The 20,290-nt window shown below is 38.3% G+C and overlaps 1 protein-coding gene across 4 annotated transcripts in view; it reads right to left on the reverse strand.

Annotated features, from left to right (window-relative positions):
* Window positions 1-5,399: 5,399 nt before the first annotated feature.
* PMS1 (PMS1 homolog 1, mismatch repair system component) overlaps window positions 5,400-20,290 on the reverse strand; it is a 46,551-nt gene continuing 31,660 nt past the window's right edge. For all 4 annotated transcript variants that reach the window (XM_085321515.1, XM_085321509.1, XM_085321523.1 and 1 more), the window contains 4 exons: window positions 17,852-18,310; window positions 17,191-17,321; window positions 8,042-8,202; window positions 5,400-5,824 (listed from right to left, as the gene is read on the reverse strand). In XM_085321515.1, the coding sequence (XP_085177641.1) occupies window positions 5,633-5,824; window positions 8,042-8,202; window positions 17,191-17,321; window positions 17,852-18,310 (943 nt within the window). In that variant the 3' untranslated portion in view covers window positions 5,400-5,632. The remainder of the gene's footprint in view (window positions 5,825-8,041; window positions 8,203-17,190; window positions 17,322-17,851; window positions 18,311-20,290) is intronic.

Raw genomic sequence — 20,290 nt, forward strand, 5'->3', positions numbered from 1 at the left:
ACCATGAGGTTCATGCTCTTTAAACCGAAAGCTTAACAGTGGGAGTCAAGATGCAAGGGTTTGGTTCCCCCTGCCGCAGCCGTGCATCTAGCTCGGTGCATCTCCCGCTTTCTTCTTTCCACAGCCTGTAAGTGGTTTGCGCATGGTAAAGTATTTTGAGATTCTACAGTAAAGAAGTTCACAACTAGTGTATAATATTATTATTTTAAAAGGAGGGTATCAGTTTAGTGCTGTTATAGTTACACACCTGATACAGAATCACATTTACTTATTTGCAAAGAAGTAAAACCAGAATTTCAAATCCACACTTCCTAAAGGTGTTGAGAGCACTTCCAATTGCACAAAGATTGAGATAAATAAGGCATCAAAGTTACGACTACTCAATGGCAGTGGGATCTCAGACAACAAGTTTCAAAAACAAATCTTCAAGCTCAGCTTCAAAATTAAATACGAGGTTGATCAGATCAGGGCTTTTATAGCCTCGTTCCCTGAGAAGACAACACTAATGCAATTGCTCTGTCTGAAACTGCCTTCCAGTTACCTATGAGCTTGTCCAATCAATTTTTGACAGAAATGCAGTGTTCTGTTCTCAACTTTCTTCTCGAGTTTGTCATTACTTTTGCACTTACCCACGTGCTAACGCATGCACGTAACCGGCACGAGGGGAAGCAGGCGCCCTGCTAGCCTCATGCCTGGCAGGTGCAGAGCCCCGCGGCCGGGAAGCGGCTGCTGGCCACGGGGCTGCTGTGCAGCCGGCGGGACAGAGAGCTGCAGGGGCAAAGAGCCTCTGGAGGCCTTCTGGTGTGCGGGATACCCCCTCGCAGGAGAAAACTTCATGAAGTCCTYGGGTGATGGAAGAGTTTCCTAAAACTACACATATATTCTTTCCCATGTGTCTTAGTAAGTATTAACAGAGTTCTTGTTCTAAATTACACACTCCTAAACCAGCAGGAATTTCAATCGACTAAACAGTCAAGCTGCCTGATTTAAGCAAAGAACAACAGAAGTCCGACAGCACATTGCTTTGAAATATTTATTTCTAATCAGTTCCGGCCAGAGGTTTGACAAGAATTAAACCTAGCTCTTTACAGCTGAAACAATTTGCCCTCAAACAACAACTTTATAGGAAATAAACTCCAATTAACTCCAAAAGAATACTCATTTATAAGTTCTGGAAGTAAGATAACAGGACTCTTTTTAAAACCTACTTAATGAACATGAGGGTTTCACCTCCCCCCCCCTTTTCTTATTGAGAAAACAAATACTCCTACCTTTCATCAGGGACACTCCATCATTTAGCTAATATAAACAGCACCAGGCTAACAAGAACAAGGGAAGGCACAATTTCTTTATTATCTTATATTAGGTTATATACCTGACTTAGCATCTTAAAAAACCTCAAAAATAGGTTGTCCAGGCATTAGAAAGGAGGTAGAACCTTAGGTCTACCAATTTTATTACTGTAATGATATGACAAATGAATGAYTATGTATAAATGCTTAATATAGTGTTCCTCTGTTAAAATGCTTGCTCCTTGTGAATATTTTAATTTAAAGAAGCATTTTAAGTGTTGAATCACAAAGTGCTGGTGATCTAAAATATCTAAAAAATGTAATGATTCAATTAATGCTGAGTTACTCCACGCATGAATGAACAATTTGACCTGGGCTTGAATACAGTATTTTAATAATGCAGCTGCCATATTCATTGGTCTCTACATTTCCTGAAAACTAATCTGCCAAACAACTTTTACAGTATTAATCTTCTGTGCTTCCGTTCTTTCAGTGCTGAGTTAGTAATGCTCCTCAATCGCATGTTATTTCATTGAAATGATACATTTTTTAGAACATTTACAGATACTAAAATTTTAAGACATATATTTTCAGTTGAAGACAAATTGTCATTGCCTTTGAACAGTTAAAGGTTTCTAAAAAGCTTCAGGCTAAATAAGGCACTAATTTTTAAATATTCTGAAATACCTTTCTCTAACTACAGGGAGTACTGTATCTGCAGTTTTAAGGTATTTTTTCCAAGAGGCTGTCCTAACCATAGCAGTAAGGTATTTCAATACCTTAGTAGCATAATAATTTGTCCTAAGACATACCGAAAATCTGAGCTATGGTAAGATACACTTTATCACAGCTCTTTTCATAGAAAACAAGAAACCCTATGCACTAAAGAACCTTACTTGCACCATCTTATCGGCACTGTTCTAACAGGCAGTAACTTGAAGTCCTGGATCTAACCAAGCCTGCTCTGGCTAAGCTTTATATGCAATACCAAGCAACCACRTACAGAGCTCATACAAACCATATTTGTTAGCCCTCGAAGGCTWTTTTTTAATTCTCTTTATAGTTTGTTTCCTTTCATTTCAAAGTAAAATTACATATATAGAAAAAATCATTTGAACAACCCCAAATTTAGGGTTGCTTTGACTGAGTAATTCAGTCCAATGGAATCACTAATAAAATTACTGATATGCAAAAGTATTTACAAATCATTGATGAATGGCTGCAATAACTTTGGACAAACATTTAGAACTTCAGATACATAAGTGATTTAAAAAATAACTAAGAATTCTGTAACTGCAGATGACAACAGCATTACAGTTAGTATTTAATCATGATATTGTGAGAAGGTTCAGTAGTGGAAGACAGGATTAACATATTGCTTTAAAACATTCCATTACTTTCTGCATCTGTTTACTGATAATAAAAGAAACAGCTGTTCTAAATGTAACATTAACAGGTGTAAACCGTTCATTTGAGATTTTAAAACAATAATTCTCATCCATTCCCTCTTTAACGATTTCAAAATGACATTGTGAGCACCACTCCTATTAGCTTACACAATTAACTTATAATTGTTTAACCTCTTCTCATGTCCACAAAACATATACATGTGGAGTTAGCTTCCTTCTCATTTTGTGCAAAAGACTCTGTTCTTATGCAGTGCACATCCTGAACTAATTCACCAGATGTTTTCCATAAAATGTTTGGTCACACTATTCAGCAGCTTTCCTTTAGCAACTGTTCTATATCAAATTTACTGCAAAAAAGCATCGTAATTATGAAGTAACACTGTATCAAATTCACAGAACTAATATCTCACTATGTTTAGTCAAACTATGAATGATAATTGAGCTTGAAATTGTATATTTACTTTAAATAAGTCCTCCAAATCATCTGCAACAATGTGTGCTTAATTCGAAGCCATTAACAAAAGATTTAACATTTCCACATTTATACTCTTCATAATTTTAGATATGATACACCATACTTAGAGAAAATAAAAGCTACATCTGGTAGCTTCCCATTTGCAAAATTAAATGGACATACCATAAGTCTCTTGCAAGGCAACTGTTAATGCACTCTTTTAAATGCTAAATACAAAAGAGAGCAAAAATATATAGAATGCTCCATACTTTATTTTAAATATTGCTATCATGGGTAAAAAAAATAATTTGGAGTTACAGGTTTGTTTAAGAAACAAAATACTACAAAGACACAAAACCAGACATGCTTTACACCAGATAAAATGATTTCTGAAGAGCAAATACTACARCCCTTTCAGAAAAAAAAAGGGGGTCGGTCTTTGATGATTATTTTGTTGCAAGTAATGCCAACATGCCTTTGGAAAAAAAACAAAGAACAAGCAAAAAAGCCCCGAAACAAAAATGCTCACATAAGTTGTGACCAAGGAACAATCACTTGTTTTACTAACTACAATAAATTACTTGGTGGTATTGAGCCCACTACTAAATATTTTAATATTCCATTTTAAATATGGAAAGACAGAAGAGCCCATTTCAACAACATAGATCGTAAAGACTGTCCTGCTTCCAGTGCCTTGCGAAGCGTTTCTGAAGCAAACTGAGTGTTCCTCTGGTTTTGTTATTATCCTCTGAACCGCCACTATGCGCATTAAAGGAAGAAAGAAATCCACGGAAATACTCCAAATCCCTCACACACGCGTATTCCTCCACACAGAGGAAGCATCGACTTCAGTATTAAGATTACCACTACGTTTAGAAGAGAACCATTGAAAAGGCATTACCTCCATTTCACGTTCATATTCGTATCTACATGTAGGCAAAAACCACTCTTCGCTCAGCAGGTCTTCCTGTACTCAAAAAGAAAACCGACGTTCACTRTTTTTGTATTTAAAAGGCAACCAAAACCAGACAACCTCTCAGGATCGGGCGGGAGGGGGCAGCGCCCGCGCCCAACGATCCTCTGCGAGGCGCAGACCCCGCGGTTTGCCCTCCGCTCGTTAGGGGCCGACGGCGCGGCCGGGGCAGGCTCTCGCCCGCTCCAACCGCCGCGCCGAGGCGCCTGCAGCCGGGCGGCGGCTCTGCCGCCAGGGCCGCGGCCGCCTGCAACCGCCGCGCAACTGCTACGCAGCGCAGCGGTCGTTTTCTCTACCCGTTTCTCCTGCCCGCAGTTTGGGATTATACACGTAGCTTCCATCCGAAAAGAATAAACTCACTTTTACGGCAGACAAACGTAAACGTTACTTTCAGCTCAGAATTCACACGGGGCCATGCATTACTGCCATCTCCTACCTTCGTCCGCCAACAGAGCGCCGCTGCACGGCGGCAGCTCAGCAGCCTGCGCTCCTACACGGCGCGCGTCGGCCCGGCGGGACGCGCGCCGCCGACCGCGTCGCACTGCGGCCTTCCAGCGGCCGCCCGACCGCCCAGGCGGCGGCAGCGGCAGCGCCTCCGGGCGACCGCCGCCGCACGGCCTCCGCGTCCCCGCGACAGGACGGTCGGGCGACGACGGACGTTTCCACGGGATCTTTCCTGAAACTTCTAAAACGTTCTAGTCCGGAGACACTGCTGTGCACTCACCAGGCTCAGAGGGTCTCTGTACAGCAGAATTTTTCCCTAGTTATGCATCCTCTGCGAGCAAAAAYGTGCACGCGTCTCCCCCCACAAACAGTCCATGCATGCACTGACATGTACTAACCTCTGCTCCGGTGAGTTGGATCTTCTCAAGCCATCTGCCAGCTTTTGTTCATCTCGGCTCTTAAGAGCGTACTGTAATTCTCGGAAACATACTTTCATGAGTCAAAGCTAAAAATGTTCCAAGTAACTTGCTTAGCTTAGGGAAAAGCTCTTTGGAGACTGGACACTAGGATTTCAATACTCATTTACATGAGCAAACAATTTCCAAGTAGGAATGTTCCACCACGAAAATGCAGCTACAGTAACTGCACAGGGCAATGACATATTTAAATATGTGCACACCTCAGGTATTCCTTTAAAAACCAACATCTTACGTCCTTTATGCCATAAATGTTGCCAGGCTCTGTTGAAAGCAACTTCTAATCATTTTATATCTAAAATAGTTTGATACTTTCTAAACCTGCAGCAGTAAGAAAAGCATCAAAACAGTTTTGAACATTTCTTTAATAAATTCATAATGGAAAAAAATAGTGATTACTGTACAGTATGAGTTTACTTTCAGTTTTCATGTAGCACTTGAATTTAAACCCAAAAAACTCCAGAAGGTAAAATTATGATAATAAAGTCATTATACCAAAGCTTTGGACAAAACATGCTCAAATTATACAGTAAGTAATGATCAAAATTAAGCAAGAGAAATACGATCCAAACAAAATGTTCCATTCACTGGATAATTTCCTTGGATTTGTGCTTGTTAACTACTGGAATATCTGTTAAGTGATGAAAAAAAGGACGACCATGAACGCAGCCTTTATTTTCCTTTCCAAGCTGTTGCTTCATCCTGTAGATTGTGTTTTGAACATCTTCTTTTGATAAATGTAAGGGCAGCTGCCGAGCTAAACGTACTGCTTCTCCCTGTGGAAAGTGGAAACAAAACAAAACAAAACCCCAATAGTTTTAAAGTACCACTTTGTAACATACTAACTGGGGGCTGCCAGAAAACAGGCACTCACTGTTCATAGGTCATTCTTCTCTCTCCTGCTCTCAGAAAATCTGAATCCCAGTAACACAAATGTACCTCTAAAGCTACCTTACTGGCCATGTCCTGACACTTCCACAATGAGTCTCCTGCTCATGCTTGCACTCTTTTTCAGGTCCACTCTGGCAAGAAGCTCAGTGTTTCTGAATATCTTATTGCCTGCTGGCACCAGTAGTAGATGAAGATATTTTCCAGTTCATAAGACACATTCTACATCACAAAATTAAGACTCAATCTAAATGAAACCATACATAGTTGGTTAAAAGTTTTGAAAACACTGTACTGAAATTTTAGAAGATGACTCTTGTGTTAATCACAGCCTATTGCATCCAGTTATCTCATAACACTGGAAACCAGAACTGACTGTAAAACACACTTACTGAAGCACCCTTCTACAAAGGAAAAAAACCCACCAACAACAGGAAGTTGCCAGTTTTTTGGGTTTCTCCCCCAAGCTGGGCCCTCCTGTCAGTGTCTTTTCTCCTGTACTTCAGTAATTCTACCTAGACAGGAATGGATGAGGAACACACTTTTCCTTCACCTTTTACAAACTTGAGACAGTGTTTGTAACATTTTAACCTGGGTATTGTCTTTTTTGGGGGGTYCCCCCCCTGCCTTCCAAGGCTTAAGAACACTGTGGGCTATTCTCTTCCTAGGAAGGCAAACCATTTAACCATTCATATATTCTTTCTCCTGAGTCTCCCAAAAGATGCACAGACACACTGACTGCTCAAGTGTGAACCTTAAGATACAAGCCACAAATCTGAACACAGTGAACTGTGTTTCCACAGTGTTAAGCCCACCAAAATGTTTTTTTTTTTTAAAAAAAAAAGGTGTTTCAACATCTGCCTCACCCCTTCATTGAATTTCTTCTATGGGTGCACCAGGGTGGTTCATTAGCACACAACAGAATCACATCACACTGGATCCAACAGCAGCTGCACACTTACTGCCCCAAAATGATAAATAAAATAGCTGTCTCAAACTTCATGCCAATGACTGTCTCTGGACAGGTAATTTTATCTGTTTGCATATCAAATATTAGCAAGAGTCATTCCCATTCCAACTGTTGCATAGTGTCTTCTATAAGAAAACAAACCAGAAATTCTTCTAGGAATTATTCTAGGATTGTATTTCTAGCAACTAATAATACTGRCTGCTTGTGAAGAAAGCATGGTTTCCTTTCTGCCAGTGCTCTACCCAACTGATTCACTCTTGCATTGAATAGAGTCAATTTCTTCTAAGATTCTCTTGGTTGTCAGCATATACTCAAATTCCTATAACAGCAGAAGTTATTGATGTTAACTAAATACATGCATTTGTCTCAATATCATGCAGAAGCACATGAGTTTCATTGCATGTGAGACTTATCTTTTCATTCTATGCCTTCATCTCAGTGACAGCTTTTTTTTTTTTTTTTTTTTTTTTTTTTTTTTTTTTTTTTNTTATGTATCTCTACTCTCCCTTTGAATGACTCTCAAAATTCTTCTTCTGTCAGTGGAAATGGTGTGCTTTCTGGTTGTTGAAGTATGCATCTCGTTGAAGTTTATATGAAAGTTAAGCTTCAGTTAATGCCTGATTGTCACAAACAAGTACCTTAAGCCATTTTATATATCTTTTCTTCCACAGAGATTTTATTTATAAAGGAGTTAAATCTTACTGACTGTTCTGGAGTCAACTGTGTTCCAAAGTCTGTAAGCAATTTTATGTTAGTTCTGTATTCTAACCTGCAGAAATGCCTGTCTATAATGTTTCAGAATAATATAAAGAAATATTGAATTAATTCAGATTGCCTTTCTAGTCTGAAAACAGCCTGTGTAGRAATACCTGGTGAAGACCAGCTCTCAGTGTGCACGATGTCATGCTGGATGACTGTTGGTTTTAGACATGTTTGAGTGAAGTATTTTGGTAACCAGTGCAAAGCCCATACACCTCAAAGAGGATATGGCATTGTTTCCTTTCAACAGTAGTTTCTATTMAGAATAGAACTACACATAATTAAAATAGAAAGTTGAAGAAAGATTTTCAAGAGGTTTAAGAATATATTATAAGCTTAGATGGCCAATACTTAAAAGCAAAGTATTTTGTCTTACCTCCAAGTAATTTATCACTTTGAGAGGTCTACATTCATATACTTCCTTTGCATTTTTATTAACTATTGCATTCAGAATTTCTTTCAAATCAGAAATACCATAGTATGACAGACAATTAGCCAGTCCTTCTATTTCCAGATGACTTTCTGTAGCTGAAGCACCTGAAAATACAAAACCAAAACAATCTATTTTATACATTGCTTTGATGTCTAAATTCAACGTTTCTCTGACGTTACTTTGATGATGTCTGCCTTTTCACATCACAAATGTTTCAATTTATTTAATTATAATCCTAGTTGGCACTGTTCAAATGCTTAAAGCTTTTTGCAGCATTCTCAGTGTTAAGCACAGCTTTAATTAAAGCTTCTATAGCTTTAATTAAAACACACACAAAATTGAAGTAGAAGCTAGTAATAAATTACAATTTAGTTTGAGGAAAAAAACACACACGCACAGCGTTGGCACTACTTCCTACACAATTGGTTGAAACATCTGTATAGTTCAAATGTTAGTATGGTAAATTCAACTTCCACTGCAATGAAAAGTAGTTTTTACTTCTACTACAGCAAAGGAAGAATCCAGGCTCATATAATTAAAGGCTCCCTGACAGCACTCATACTCATTCATATGATGCCACTACTGCAGCTCAATGCCTGAACAGGGATGCTGAAAGAAATGTTTAAAGAAACTTCCCAACAAATTAGCTATTCAGCCTTTGTGGTGCAAGAGTTTTCACTTCTCATTCACACTGCCTACCAGAAATTTTAATGAAACTCCTACTGTACAGCTAACTTTTATTCCACTGTTGATCAGAAATAACTTCTTCAGGGGTCAGGCTTGCAAGTCCTCACAGTGTCAGAGCTCCTCATCTGATTCATGTTGGGTGCACAGAAATTTCGACTCAATCAGCATGGCATCATTCCTTTTCCTTTACTACAAATCTAAGAAACAAGGACTTAACCAGGAGACCATGGAAGAATATGATTTATCATGAAACTAAATCCACTTCTGTGTAATGGCCCAGACTTWAAGCTGTCCAAGATAGGAAGAATCACRTTCAGCCTACCTCTTGAACTGCTTTTGCAAGGTCAAAAAAAAAAAAAAAAAAAAAAGAAAAAATAGATTGCTACAAAGTAGATTAAGCAATAATTCACACTTCTAATAAAGATACAGGTTAATATAATCAGCAGTCTGAAAAATTTTAGAAACAAGAGAAATATTTGCACTCACTACCCTTTCATAAGCTARTAGAATAGGATGGTTATCTACTATCAGGTACTGCTTATTTGACAATCATTAAATGAGAGCATAGATGAATAGACTGATCATACAGATTGTAAAGAGTTYTGTAAACATGTGTGTCACCAGGTAAATACTGCTGCTGGATGTTTTCAAGCTTCACTGCAGGAGATGTGTTGACCACAGTGCGAATTTGATATTAGGAACGACCCCCCCCTCCACCTCCCACCCGATTCCCCTCCACCCGCCCCCCAAAAAAACACAAAGTCACATAACCTTCTTCCAGCTACATATTAAACCACTTTAAATTTGAGACTTGATTTCCCTTTTCACCTAGAACTGTCTTCCTTCTCCTTTTTAGATGGTCTTTGCCTAATCTTGGCCAGTAGAACTAGTCATGTTCTCCAGGTATTGCTGCARGTCTGTGATCAGAATCAGCTGAAAGCAAAACTTCAAGCTATCTGAGTTTCAGTTTATTAAAGATGACCGATACCACGTCAGTATTTCTCCAAGAGAAAGGCTGCCTTACAGTAAGAGACAGTAGCAAAGATAAAATGTGTTTTTAATCTCCTTCAGCTCTTTTCTCTTTATTTTTATCCAAGTTTGCTTTCAACAGAAGGACTAGACTTGAGTAGCTGTTCCAGATCATTTGCCTAYGCTTCTTTCCCTCTTAACGAACAATTAATACTAACAAGAATGTATCTTATTTGACAGTCTTTCAATAAAAAGCTCTATATACTACACAGAATTTTAAATTTGTTAAGATTTTCAGTTTAAAAGTTTGTATTTCCACTGCTTCAACTTAAAATTTCAGGACGGTAAGGGTCTGAATTTGTAAAACAACTTTCTTAAAAATTGTAAAACAGTTGGACATGCTTGCTAGTAAGAYTGCTAATGCTCAAGACTCTCTGATATTACCAATTTCCCTGCCTGCAAATGTTGACAGCAGATTTGACTTCACAATACTGTTCATTCACTTGAAAGCTGAAAGGGATTAAGGAGTCTGACTTACAAACGAACAATACAAACACCAGTTAAGAGAAATTTCCCATTTTGGTACTTCTGTTTGTGCGTCATTCTCCCTTTCCACTTCCATTCTTTAGATTGAAAAGTAGCCCATTGCATGCTGATTGATATACATCTATTTGCAAGTCTTTGCAAGGATTCAGATATTGGCAACATCTGATGATATAAGCAGATGCCCGAACCTCAGCATACTTGTAAATTTTTGACAACGTATACATTAAGATGTTTGAGTAYTCAAACAGCAGTCTTCAAGCAGTTTCCATGGCAATTTCTGTGAAATGCCTTGCAACTTCCAAGGAAAATATTTCGGTGGACAAATAAACTAGTTCTCAACTGACTAAAAAATGTGGATTTCTCATTGCTACAAATTTCCCCTTTCGCTTTCCAAACAAAGCATTCACAATCATCTCTGGATAATTCCTTCTTGATGGCCAGGAAAAATCATTCTCTTCCAGCTGCCACCTAGATTAGGTGACACTATAAGACCAGGCATCTTCCAGTCTGTGATCAAAATCAAACTGAAATAAAATAGCAGTGTGATTTTCCAGCGGTAAGTTACTAGAACTCAAGCTGCTTATAYTACCAAGAAAGATGCGTTATTTACCAATTAGTATTCTTTGAGCCCTTGCTAAGTACATGCAAGCACAGTCTTTGTATACACTTATGCTGGGTTCACATATTCTATTAGACAATTCTAGTCTAACCTTGAGCATGCCTAGAAGCATAACTCGGGGCTCACCAGTTACAAAACAGGGCAAGAGCTCTCAGTTCCTTTCCCCAAGAATTCACATCTCTCCTCGACTTTCACAGAGGGAGGCAGACAGATGTACTCTGAAGGTACATACAGCAAACATATCTTGGGAAGAGCAGACAAAGTAATCCATTTTACTACCTTAAATGCTTGTCCGTATCCATGGGTCATTACAAGCTATACCCAGCAAACAAGTGCCTGGAAGATCCCAGAACTCAGAATCAAGTCAGCATAGACGAACTCCTCTCCTCTCCCAAAGGCAACATCACTCCACAAAGCCTCTGTAAGGCCAGACCACGGGTGGTGGAAGACAGACTGGAGCTTGGCATTACAGCTTTGCAGATCACAACATCTGGCACATTTCAGAAAGAAACAATTGATTTTGCCTAACTAGGATGTATTTACACCAAGAGGCTTTTTTTCTGAGCTATTCCACAACTTGTTTTTCACTGTCCGCTACCCATTGAAAAATCTAGTAAAAAACTCCTTAAGCTGCTGAGTAATCAATATAAAGAAACAAAGAGACTTTCCAGATGATCTTGGTCTACCAACATGGCAAATCCAACACCTASGATACTAAAACCCACTTCTGTTGTGCTCACACAGTCTTGGAACAATATGGCACAAAGGTGAATTACTTTCTTGTCTTACAACAAAAGCATATTCAAAGGCCAGAGATATCTTTAAAGGAAACAACAGGAAAGTAGGGCCTAAAACTCTCCCACCCTTGTAGAAATGGTAACTATCCAAAGGCTGTTCTCACGGCAAATAAAGAAGGAAAACTTTGCCAGAAGTTCAAGCAGTTTTCCCGTCACGATGACAGAGCAAGATCTAAACTCCACATGTAACTAAGTCCTTTTTAGGAAGGCCTATTGGACCTTTCAAAAACCTACTAGGTGTAGGCTGAGAAAAACAGCTTGGGAAGAAGGCTGATATAACTGAAAATTCTAAGCATTTAGGCAAACAAATCCAATAAATCAACGGTTGATAGGATTCTCTGATTGAAAAGATCATCAGTGAAGAAAGATGACCAGTCCCATTCTAACTTCAAGAGTAATTCAACATCCAGACTTTAAGATGGCAGGAGCTGGCCCACGTGCAGTAACAGAAGATACAGCAATAAGGGCAGGGCTCTGGGTTTCTAACCAGAGGACACAGAATTCTGAACTGAAAAGTGCCTGGACCACTAGTCAGCTCACAATACTAGCAATGCTCAAAGTGAAGTCTAATATATCAGTCKTCTTGTCCATGGGATCAGAAATGCATCAGATGGATCCTAAGGAAAAGAAAGCTCTGGGAAAAAACAAAAYAAACCATAAAACCTTCAAAACCTGGCAATTTTCTTGGCCTCTAAAGTCAAGGCACAATTCAAGGTGTATCAAGTTCTAAAAAGTCATCACTGAAACGCTGAATATTCAAATCACGTTCTATCACTCTGAAAGAAAGCATACAAAGTCTCTATAAGAACAGCCTTGAACTGAAGTTCAGAACCAGCCCACTGGCTAAAAGCTCTTGATCATTAAAGAGTCTAGTTGTACATCTATGAATTCCAAGCACTCTGAGGGAACGAAATTCAATTTCTGCTTATTCATTCCAAGACTTCCCAATTTAGAGAAAGACTAACAAAATTATTTATGCTAAGAGACGAGCTGTCCCTTAGAGACCAATCATCCAAGTAAGGATAAATCAATTCTACATTTTTTTTTGCAGGTAGGCAACTATCAGGATCAAAATCTTGATAGAGTTCCTCAATGTTGTATGATGCCAAAAGGCAGAATTATAAACAGCAAAGAAGTATCTTGAATAAAGACCACTGAGATGAAAGCCCAATGCAGCAAAGGAATTACCAAAGTCACCTTTCCAAATTGAATCAGATGTCCAGATTGTTGTTGTTGTTGTTAAATAAACAACAGTTCCTGTAAAACCCTCTCTTCACTTCATCAAGAGAAAATATGGAATAGATCTAGTTGAGTTGTGTCTTTACTTCGTACTTCAGCAGATAATCACGGCCTGGGAGAATGGAATGAGACAAAGGACTGCCAAATGATGTAAAAGCCTGCCAGTAAAAAGGTGCTGTACTAGGCAGAATATGCTGCAACTGTGTTAGAGAAGTGCGGTTTCATTTCCATGGTAAGACTCTCAAAAGTCTGCCTCCAACCCAAAAGTTGCCRTGCTAATACACTCAATCCCATACAGACTACATTTAAGCAGAGCCTGATGTCTAGGTTGTTTAGAGTGTATTGTACAATGTGAAATAGAGATTTCCTTTTTGGCAATAAACCACCTAGAGACCATGGGACTGCTTTGCAGTTTTTAACAGAGCACCTTGTCTATACATCAACTTTAAAGAATAAAATAAAAGAACCCCTCATCACCATCTCAGCTTGCGGGAAATTCAACCATGCACTTCAAGAAATTTAAGACCATTAACCAGGACCATCTTTGAACACTCATAGTCATTGCAAACAATTTTAGTAGTAGTGTCAAAGGGAACTAGGGATTCTTGAAGAATAGTACTACTATGTATTGCCCTCTATTTCCAAATTCTTCTAGCAGAAACTGAAAAAAGAAAACCAAGCAAAAAATGTAAGTGACAAAGTCATTTAAAATTAGAGCATAACTGAAAAATATATCTTATTTGAAAAGAGTCAACACGTTTGTAGTTCTTGTCATGTCACTCTAGCTTGATTGCTTTTCCATGTACCTACAATGGTTACAAGGGGAGAGTGCTATGCTAGGTATGATAGGAAAGCTGTGTCCCCATGGAATAAAGCATTTGCTGTGTATTCATCTATGCACTGCCACAGAAATAACTGGATCTTGCTAAATGAGACATACCAGTGTAAAGGTCCTGTATTAACAGGTAATTAGACTTCAGTGATTGAGGCATAGTAGAGGCAATCCGTTGTGTTGGCTAAGAAGATTCCCACACAGAAATGTTCAAGAATTTTGTGTTTAAATTCTAGTTCTATTACCAGTTCAGAAAAAAAAAAMCATGATTACAGCAACTGTTGCTGTTGGCTTCTCATCATCATCATTTTGAAAACAAAGAGAATGAGGCCTCTGGAGGCTAACTGAAATGTGAGAGAGACTTCCCTTGGTTTCATCTCATGAGAGATGACTGAGAAAAGGTGAAATAGTACAGCCAGGAGTTACAGCCTGTTCTACTAACGAAAGAAAAGGCTCACGGGAATAGTAACAACTTCTACAATGATCCTAAAAAGCCGGGAGCTATGGCAACTATTAAAAGGTATAGTTGAAGAACTGACTTGAGCATCTGCTGGTGATAAAACAGATGGTAAGGTATGGCTCCCTAAGCACATCTCAGTCTTCTCTCATGATTCCTCTTACAAGGCTGCCTGAAAAATACCAGTGTTGAACCCTGTAAGGCTTAAATAATATAGAGATGAAAACCTACAATTTTTTCATTTATTGCCTCCCAAGGCATTCAGACTGCCCTTAGAGGAGGTATGAAGTTATCACAGATGCTGAATAAAGTTTTTTTTAAGAACCTTTGGTCATAAGAAGACTCAACAAAGCTAAMAACCTATCAATACCTCAAGACCCCCGTGTCCAAGTGCAAGCTTGAGATCATTACACTTGCGCAGAGAACAGTCCTAGTGAAGTTTTCATGCCAAAGCAAGAGGTCCTGTGCTACAGATAAATATCTGGCTATCACGAGTAGACTTCATTTGTGATAATGGGCAGCAATATTCAGGTTCCTTCTCCTCCTTTGGCAGGATATGTGGAGCTTTAAGCAAATAATCAGTGCAACCTACTAGACTGAAAATCCTCTTCAAATGTCACCAAAGGTCAAGAAAAGCCTCCTCTACTGTGGCCAGCACCCCCAAATGTAGCACTGGAACAGCTAAATTCCCTTTGTTCTTTTTTTTTCAGTGGGTATCTTAAGGCTACTGAGGGCATCACAGATTATCTTATCCACATGAATCAACAGAAKAGTTTGCTATTTTGCCGGAAGAAATTACTAGAGAGACACTTTCACATTCAAGAAATAGAATCTTTGCGTGTATAAGAATACTGCTAAGGTGAAATGCTCTAGCTACCATGGGTTAAATGCACATTTTCATTTTGTGCACCTCTCCATAAATGGCAACAAACTATAATAATCATCCACTATATAAAAGTGCAGCCCTTCTCYCCCATTCTCCACCACTCCCAAACACATACTAAACACATACTAAAGAAACAGCTTTTCTGAGGTCACTTCTAGCTGAAGATCTGTCCTCCTTTTAGGCTATGTCCAAGACTCAAGAATCAGAAAAATYGACACTGAACTCTGAAAACAAATAAAAATGCTTCTATAAGAATAGTGAAGAAGGTATTGTGAAATAAACTTATCCCTTCAAAATTGAGAAATGCTACAGAATACTCAGGTGTAAACTGGACAAATCACATCTGGTCAGCAGGTCATTCTACACAATATAAAGCAAGTATCTATAAATTAAAGAACCTCAAACTAGACAGTGAAAGTGCCAGACAAGGACATGTAAGGAGTGTTAATAATCAATAATTATGTTTCTGAAAAAAGCTTTAAAGAGCATTTGCAACAGAAGTAGATGACAGCATATTTCAGAGACTAGTTTAAGGAAAAAAGAAGCAAGAGAGGAAAGGAAGGGGAAGTAGCGAGTAAAAATTCTCAGGTCAACTGGAAAATAGGTTGGATGAAATTYCATTTGTTTGCTGGTATTTTTTCCTTCATCTGCAATAGTATCTTCTTTTAACAACAAAGACTAACTGCTTTAACATCATCAGCAGAAGCTAATAAATATGAYTGACAAGCCTCAGATATTATTAACATTTAATTCAAGTAGTTAAAATGCAAGACTGAGAGAAAAACTCAGATTCTCAGTCTTCATATGGGCCAAGTCCTATGATATGGATCGAGTCCTTGTCATATTCACTATGGCTCTTCAGCTCATACACTGCATACTAATTCAACTGAGCAGTGTTTTTACCTTCAGTATCTCTAAACCTAGCAAGAAAAAATGTTCTTACAAGTTTTCATGACCTTAATTTTACATAGTTAGTAAAGCAGGATTAGAATAAAACCTCTGTGTCACTAAGTCCAGCCCCTTGTTGTAACAGGCAGTTCTATTATATTATTATTTATAATTAATTAATTAAAATTATATTCTTAATACATTATTCATTCTGATCTTAAACTCAAAACTCCATTTTAAAGCAATTTTCAAGTTTCATCTCCAATAGCACAAGACTGCTTAACAACTCTCCTCCTTTGYCGCCTAGGAACTGTCTTCAAATTTTCACATTAAATTTATCCACATCCAGTTTGTGTTAATTAGATTTTGTACAAACTTAGATATCAGGTGGTAGAAGGAAAAAAAAAAAAAAAAAGTATTTAGCAAAAAGGCTATGCTCTAGTCTCTTCCTCCCCTGTACTTCTAGAGGCAAATCATAGACCTGCTCAGCTTTTCTTTTGCTGGACTGGATAAGCCTTTTTAAAGCCTTCTTTTAAAATAAGCACTTTATTCTTCTATTCATTCATTCAATGATTATTTTCTATGAACACCTCTTCTGCAAAGCTCTTCCTATTTATCAAGGGACTTAGCCAGCCAGGAAGAGGGATCCTCAGTTACGCCGTACGCGAATCAGAAAACAGTGCAGGCTCTGTTCCTCCCAAGAGGACGGTTATCCTCTGAAGGAGGGGGCTGCTCTGCATCCCTTTTTTGTACCTACCCTTAAAAGATCCCATATGTTACAGTGGATCTGTCATCACTCTACATATGCAGGGTGCTCTAACACATGAAGCTATAGCATTTCTAGCAGCTCTYACAGCAAGTTTTTTCTCTGAGCTGTCAGCTAGGTAGTACCCCCAAAGAAGTTGGCTTTCCTTGGAATTCCGCTAGCAGAGACCTCTTCTGTAGAGCTGACCCCAAGAAAGCTGCCTCTGCACTGCCAGCAGCATCACTCCAAGTTATGCTTAAGAAAAACATACAAATATTCAATCTCTAAAGCACTAACCAGGATGTTAGTGCTTTAAAAGATAAGGTGATCTAGAATAGCAAGATAAGATGATTAGCAATCATTCAAATCATTGAAACRGAAGAAACAAGTTCCATTCATACCAAAAGATATTTTTAAATCATCATACCTTGTACCACTTTTATCTGAAATCCATTTGCTACAAGCCTTGGATCTGACAAATAACTTGATCCACTGAATCTCTGGTAATCCTTCTGCATTTTATAGAGACTAGCCATATAGTGAGCTCCACCAAGAAGACTGAAAAAAAAAAAAAAAAAGCCCCCACGGTGAAAAGATCCTTAATTTGAAAATTAAAGCTGTGAGAAAGAAAGGAAAAAAAAAAGTGACCTAGATTTATAAAAAATATTCTGAAAGAGTAATTTGTTTAAAGAAGAAACACAAAGYATCAACCATTCACACATCTTAAAAAGTAACCAAATGTAGACATATAAAATAATCGTATCAGACATTTTCTAACTCATGGGGGAAAGTTAGCTAGAGTGAAGCTCTGAAAATCTAGAACATTTAATCTTTCTCCGAGCAAAGAAATTTGCCTTCACTGCACTACCAATGAAATTCATCAACATTCATACTTATTTCAGCTGGAGCGTGCTCATTAATATATGCTAAAATGATACAACACACAAAAATAGCATGGCCATAAAGATAAATAAAGGTAAAAGAAAGAAATCACAGAATTTGCAAAGAAGGCCTTACCAGAGTTTACTATAGATAATTACAAATGATGCTTTAAACGACGTACAACTTTTTGGTCATTTCTACTATACCTGTCTGTTAATACAATCGGCTTGTCCAGCTTCTCTACTGGAAGCTTATGATTCATCAACAATCTTCTACGCAGCAGAGCTTCTTCCAGTCTATATGGATTCAGCAACATTATCTTTTCCTCGGTAGCAAATATCCAGACATCAGGAAAACTCTGACGACGGATGAGGCAAAGCTCATGTTCGTCCGTGTTGTTTTTCCTGTGCCTTGGGAAAGTACGTCTACAAGAACTCAGAGAGAAGGGCACTGTCACAGTTTTCACAGGCTGGTCAGATTTCTGCTTCTTTTCAATCTGCGAATGAAACATGTCATCAAGCTTCTGCTGGTCGGACAGGGAAGCCTTCAGCCGGGGTTTCTGTCCCCTCGCCGTCTCCTTTGCTGCCCTGTGGCCACTCTGCTCCAGGGCTTTCCTGGTCTGCCTGTTATACCGCTCCAGGTCTTTAGCAGCTTTCATTTCATAACTTGACAGAGAGAACCAAACAGGAGTACAATCAGACAAAAATCCCAAATCCCAACTCCTACAATTTTATATCAAAAGACAAGGTAACCATACCAACATAAACATGGATTTCTATGGCCCATTTAAGTACGTTTAAGTGTTAATACGCTTTCCATGATGACTGAGGTGGGAAGGAGATCAGGGACGGGGACTCTGTTACATTACCCTGTAAATATGGCAAGTTGGAAATTTTCATTCATCAAGATAGCCAGCAAAACCTGAATTACTGAAGGAGAAGGAGTAAACTGCATCATACAGAGAACTACAGTAAGTTTCTTTTGACCTGCATCTTAAAGACTACATTTAATCCTAATTTGTAATCAACTGTATAGTTTTGGAAGGAGTTTTGTCTCAGGCACATACAGCCTGATTCAMAAAATCAATTAAGCTTCTAGAGCTCTACAAACTTCCAGGAGAGTCCAGGTGCTTACCTGAGAGTTTGGAGTACAAATAGTTGCATAAGCCTCATCCTTTGTTTAATATAAAGAAATACATTTCAGTTCAAAGGGCCTAAAATTAGCCACATAAATACAAACCTTGAGAATTCAGTACTGGTATGATTACCATGTCCTTAATCAAATTACAGATTTTTCAAGAAGTACTTGATAACAAACTACTCCTAAATGCTGTCTAATTCATTACTATACAGTAAAGCTCTATGATCTAATCGGACTCTTAATGAGTTTGCGAATGTCAGGAGGAGAGCTTAAGTTTTATAGATGCCAGGTTAATGCCTGCCTAGTGCATATGAATCTTACTTTTAGAAGGTCAAAGTACTGATTTGCTCAACTCCCTCCTATTTCCCTCATCTGATATTCTGAATTCTGTCAGGTAATTCAAACCAGCCCAATCTTCAATAAAGAGTAGTACTATCATATATAAGCATTGGAAATAAGTATTTTAGCTGGTCATATTTATTTATTGCTACTTGCTGGAACAGTTTGATTCAATTATGTGTATGCAAGCTGGAAAATTAAGGTCAACAAAAGGGTCAACATTTGCAATTAATTATGATGTGCTAGCATTCACATATGGTACCAATATTTAGTTAACTAAAAAAGTCAGCTTAAGTGGTTTCTTGCAATAAATCATGTCCTAGAAAATATGGAGTAAATGTTAAGATAAAAAACATCTGCTCTTTTTAAAATGAATGTATGAAATCACTTGAACAGAAAATTTTTATCCAAAATACACTTATAGTTTTGACCTGATAAATAAATCCTTTGTTTTGAAATGACCTAATGGTTATGAAGGAGAGTACAAGAGTACTGACCTTTCAGTGATAAACTGATAATCCGAAACAAAACCACTCATTGTCMAAGAAAGCCTAACCTGCCTGTTGTTTTAGGCTTCCATCAGAAAAGAGTATCTAGTCTTACAAAGGCTGACTGGGAGGATTTTGCAAGTTCGTATCACTAACAGTATTTGTCCAGAATCAAATAAAACAGCAGGTTTACAAACTACAGGGGAACTCGCTTCTCTTTTCAAAAAATCCTTCAACAGAGGCAAGGACAATCAAGATGGGCTACAAGAACAGTTACGTTTCATCTCTGCTTTGTGAATTAAGACTGCAAATTCAGGGTCCTTTCCTCAAACTGCAAAACCGTAAAGCAAAGGAAATTTGAAAAAATGAGTAGAAAGAGGAAAGTGGAAGGCTAGAATGAAGCCTAGTCTCAAAGGCAGCTTTGGTTTGAATGGGGAAAAAAAAGGACCTCGTGATTTGTTACTATCCCCTTGCATCTTAAACCCAAATGAAATATTTAGCAATCTCTTAGACTGGTACACCAGGAAGACAAATACATTTACTTGAATATGCCAACTTGTAGTAAACTCTGACCAGACAGAGCCTCTTGCATTGGCCCACATATGCCCAGAACAGAGAGGTGCTACACTCTTGGCAGCACAATCGGCTGCTGAAAAGCACACGTTTCAGGCAACAAGC

The sequence above is a fragment of the Rhea americana genome, unplaced genomic scaffold, assembly GCF_003343005.1.
Source record: "Rhea americana isolate MKP2758 unplaced genomic scaffold, rheAme1 scaffold_12, whole genome shotgun sequence".
Taxonomy (NCBI): Eukaryota; Metazoa; Chordata; class Aves; order Rheiformes; family Rheidae; genus Rhea; species Rhea americana.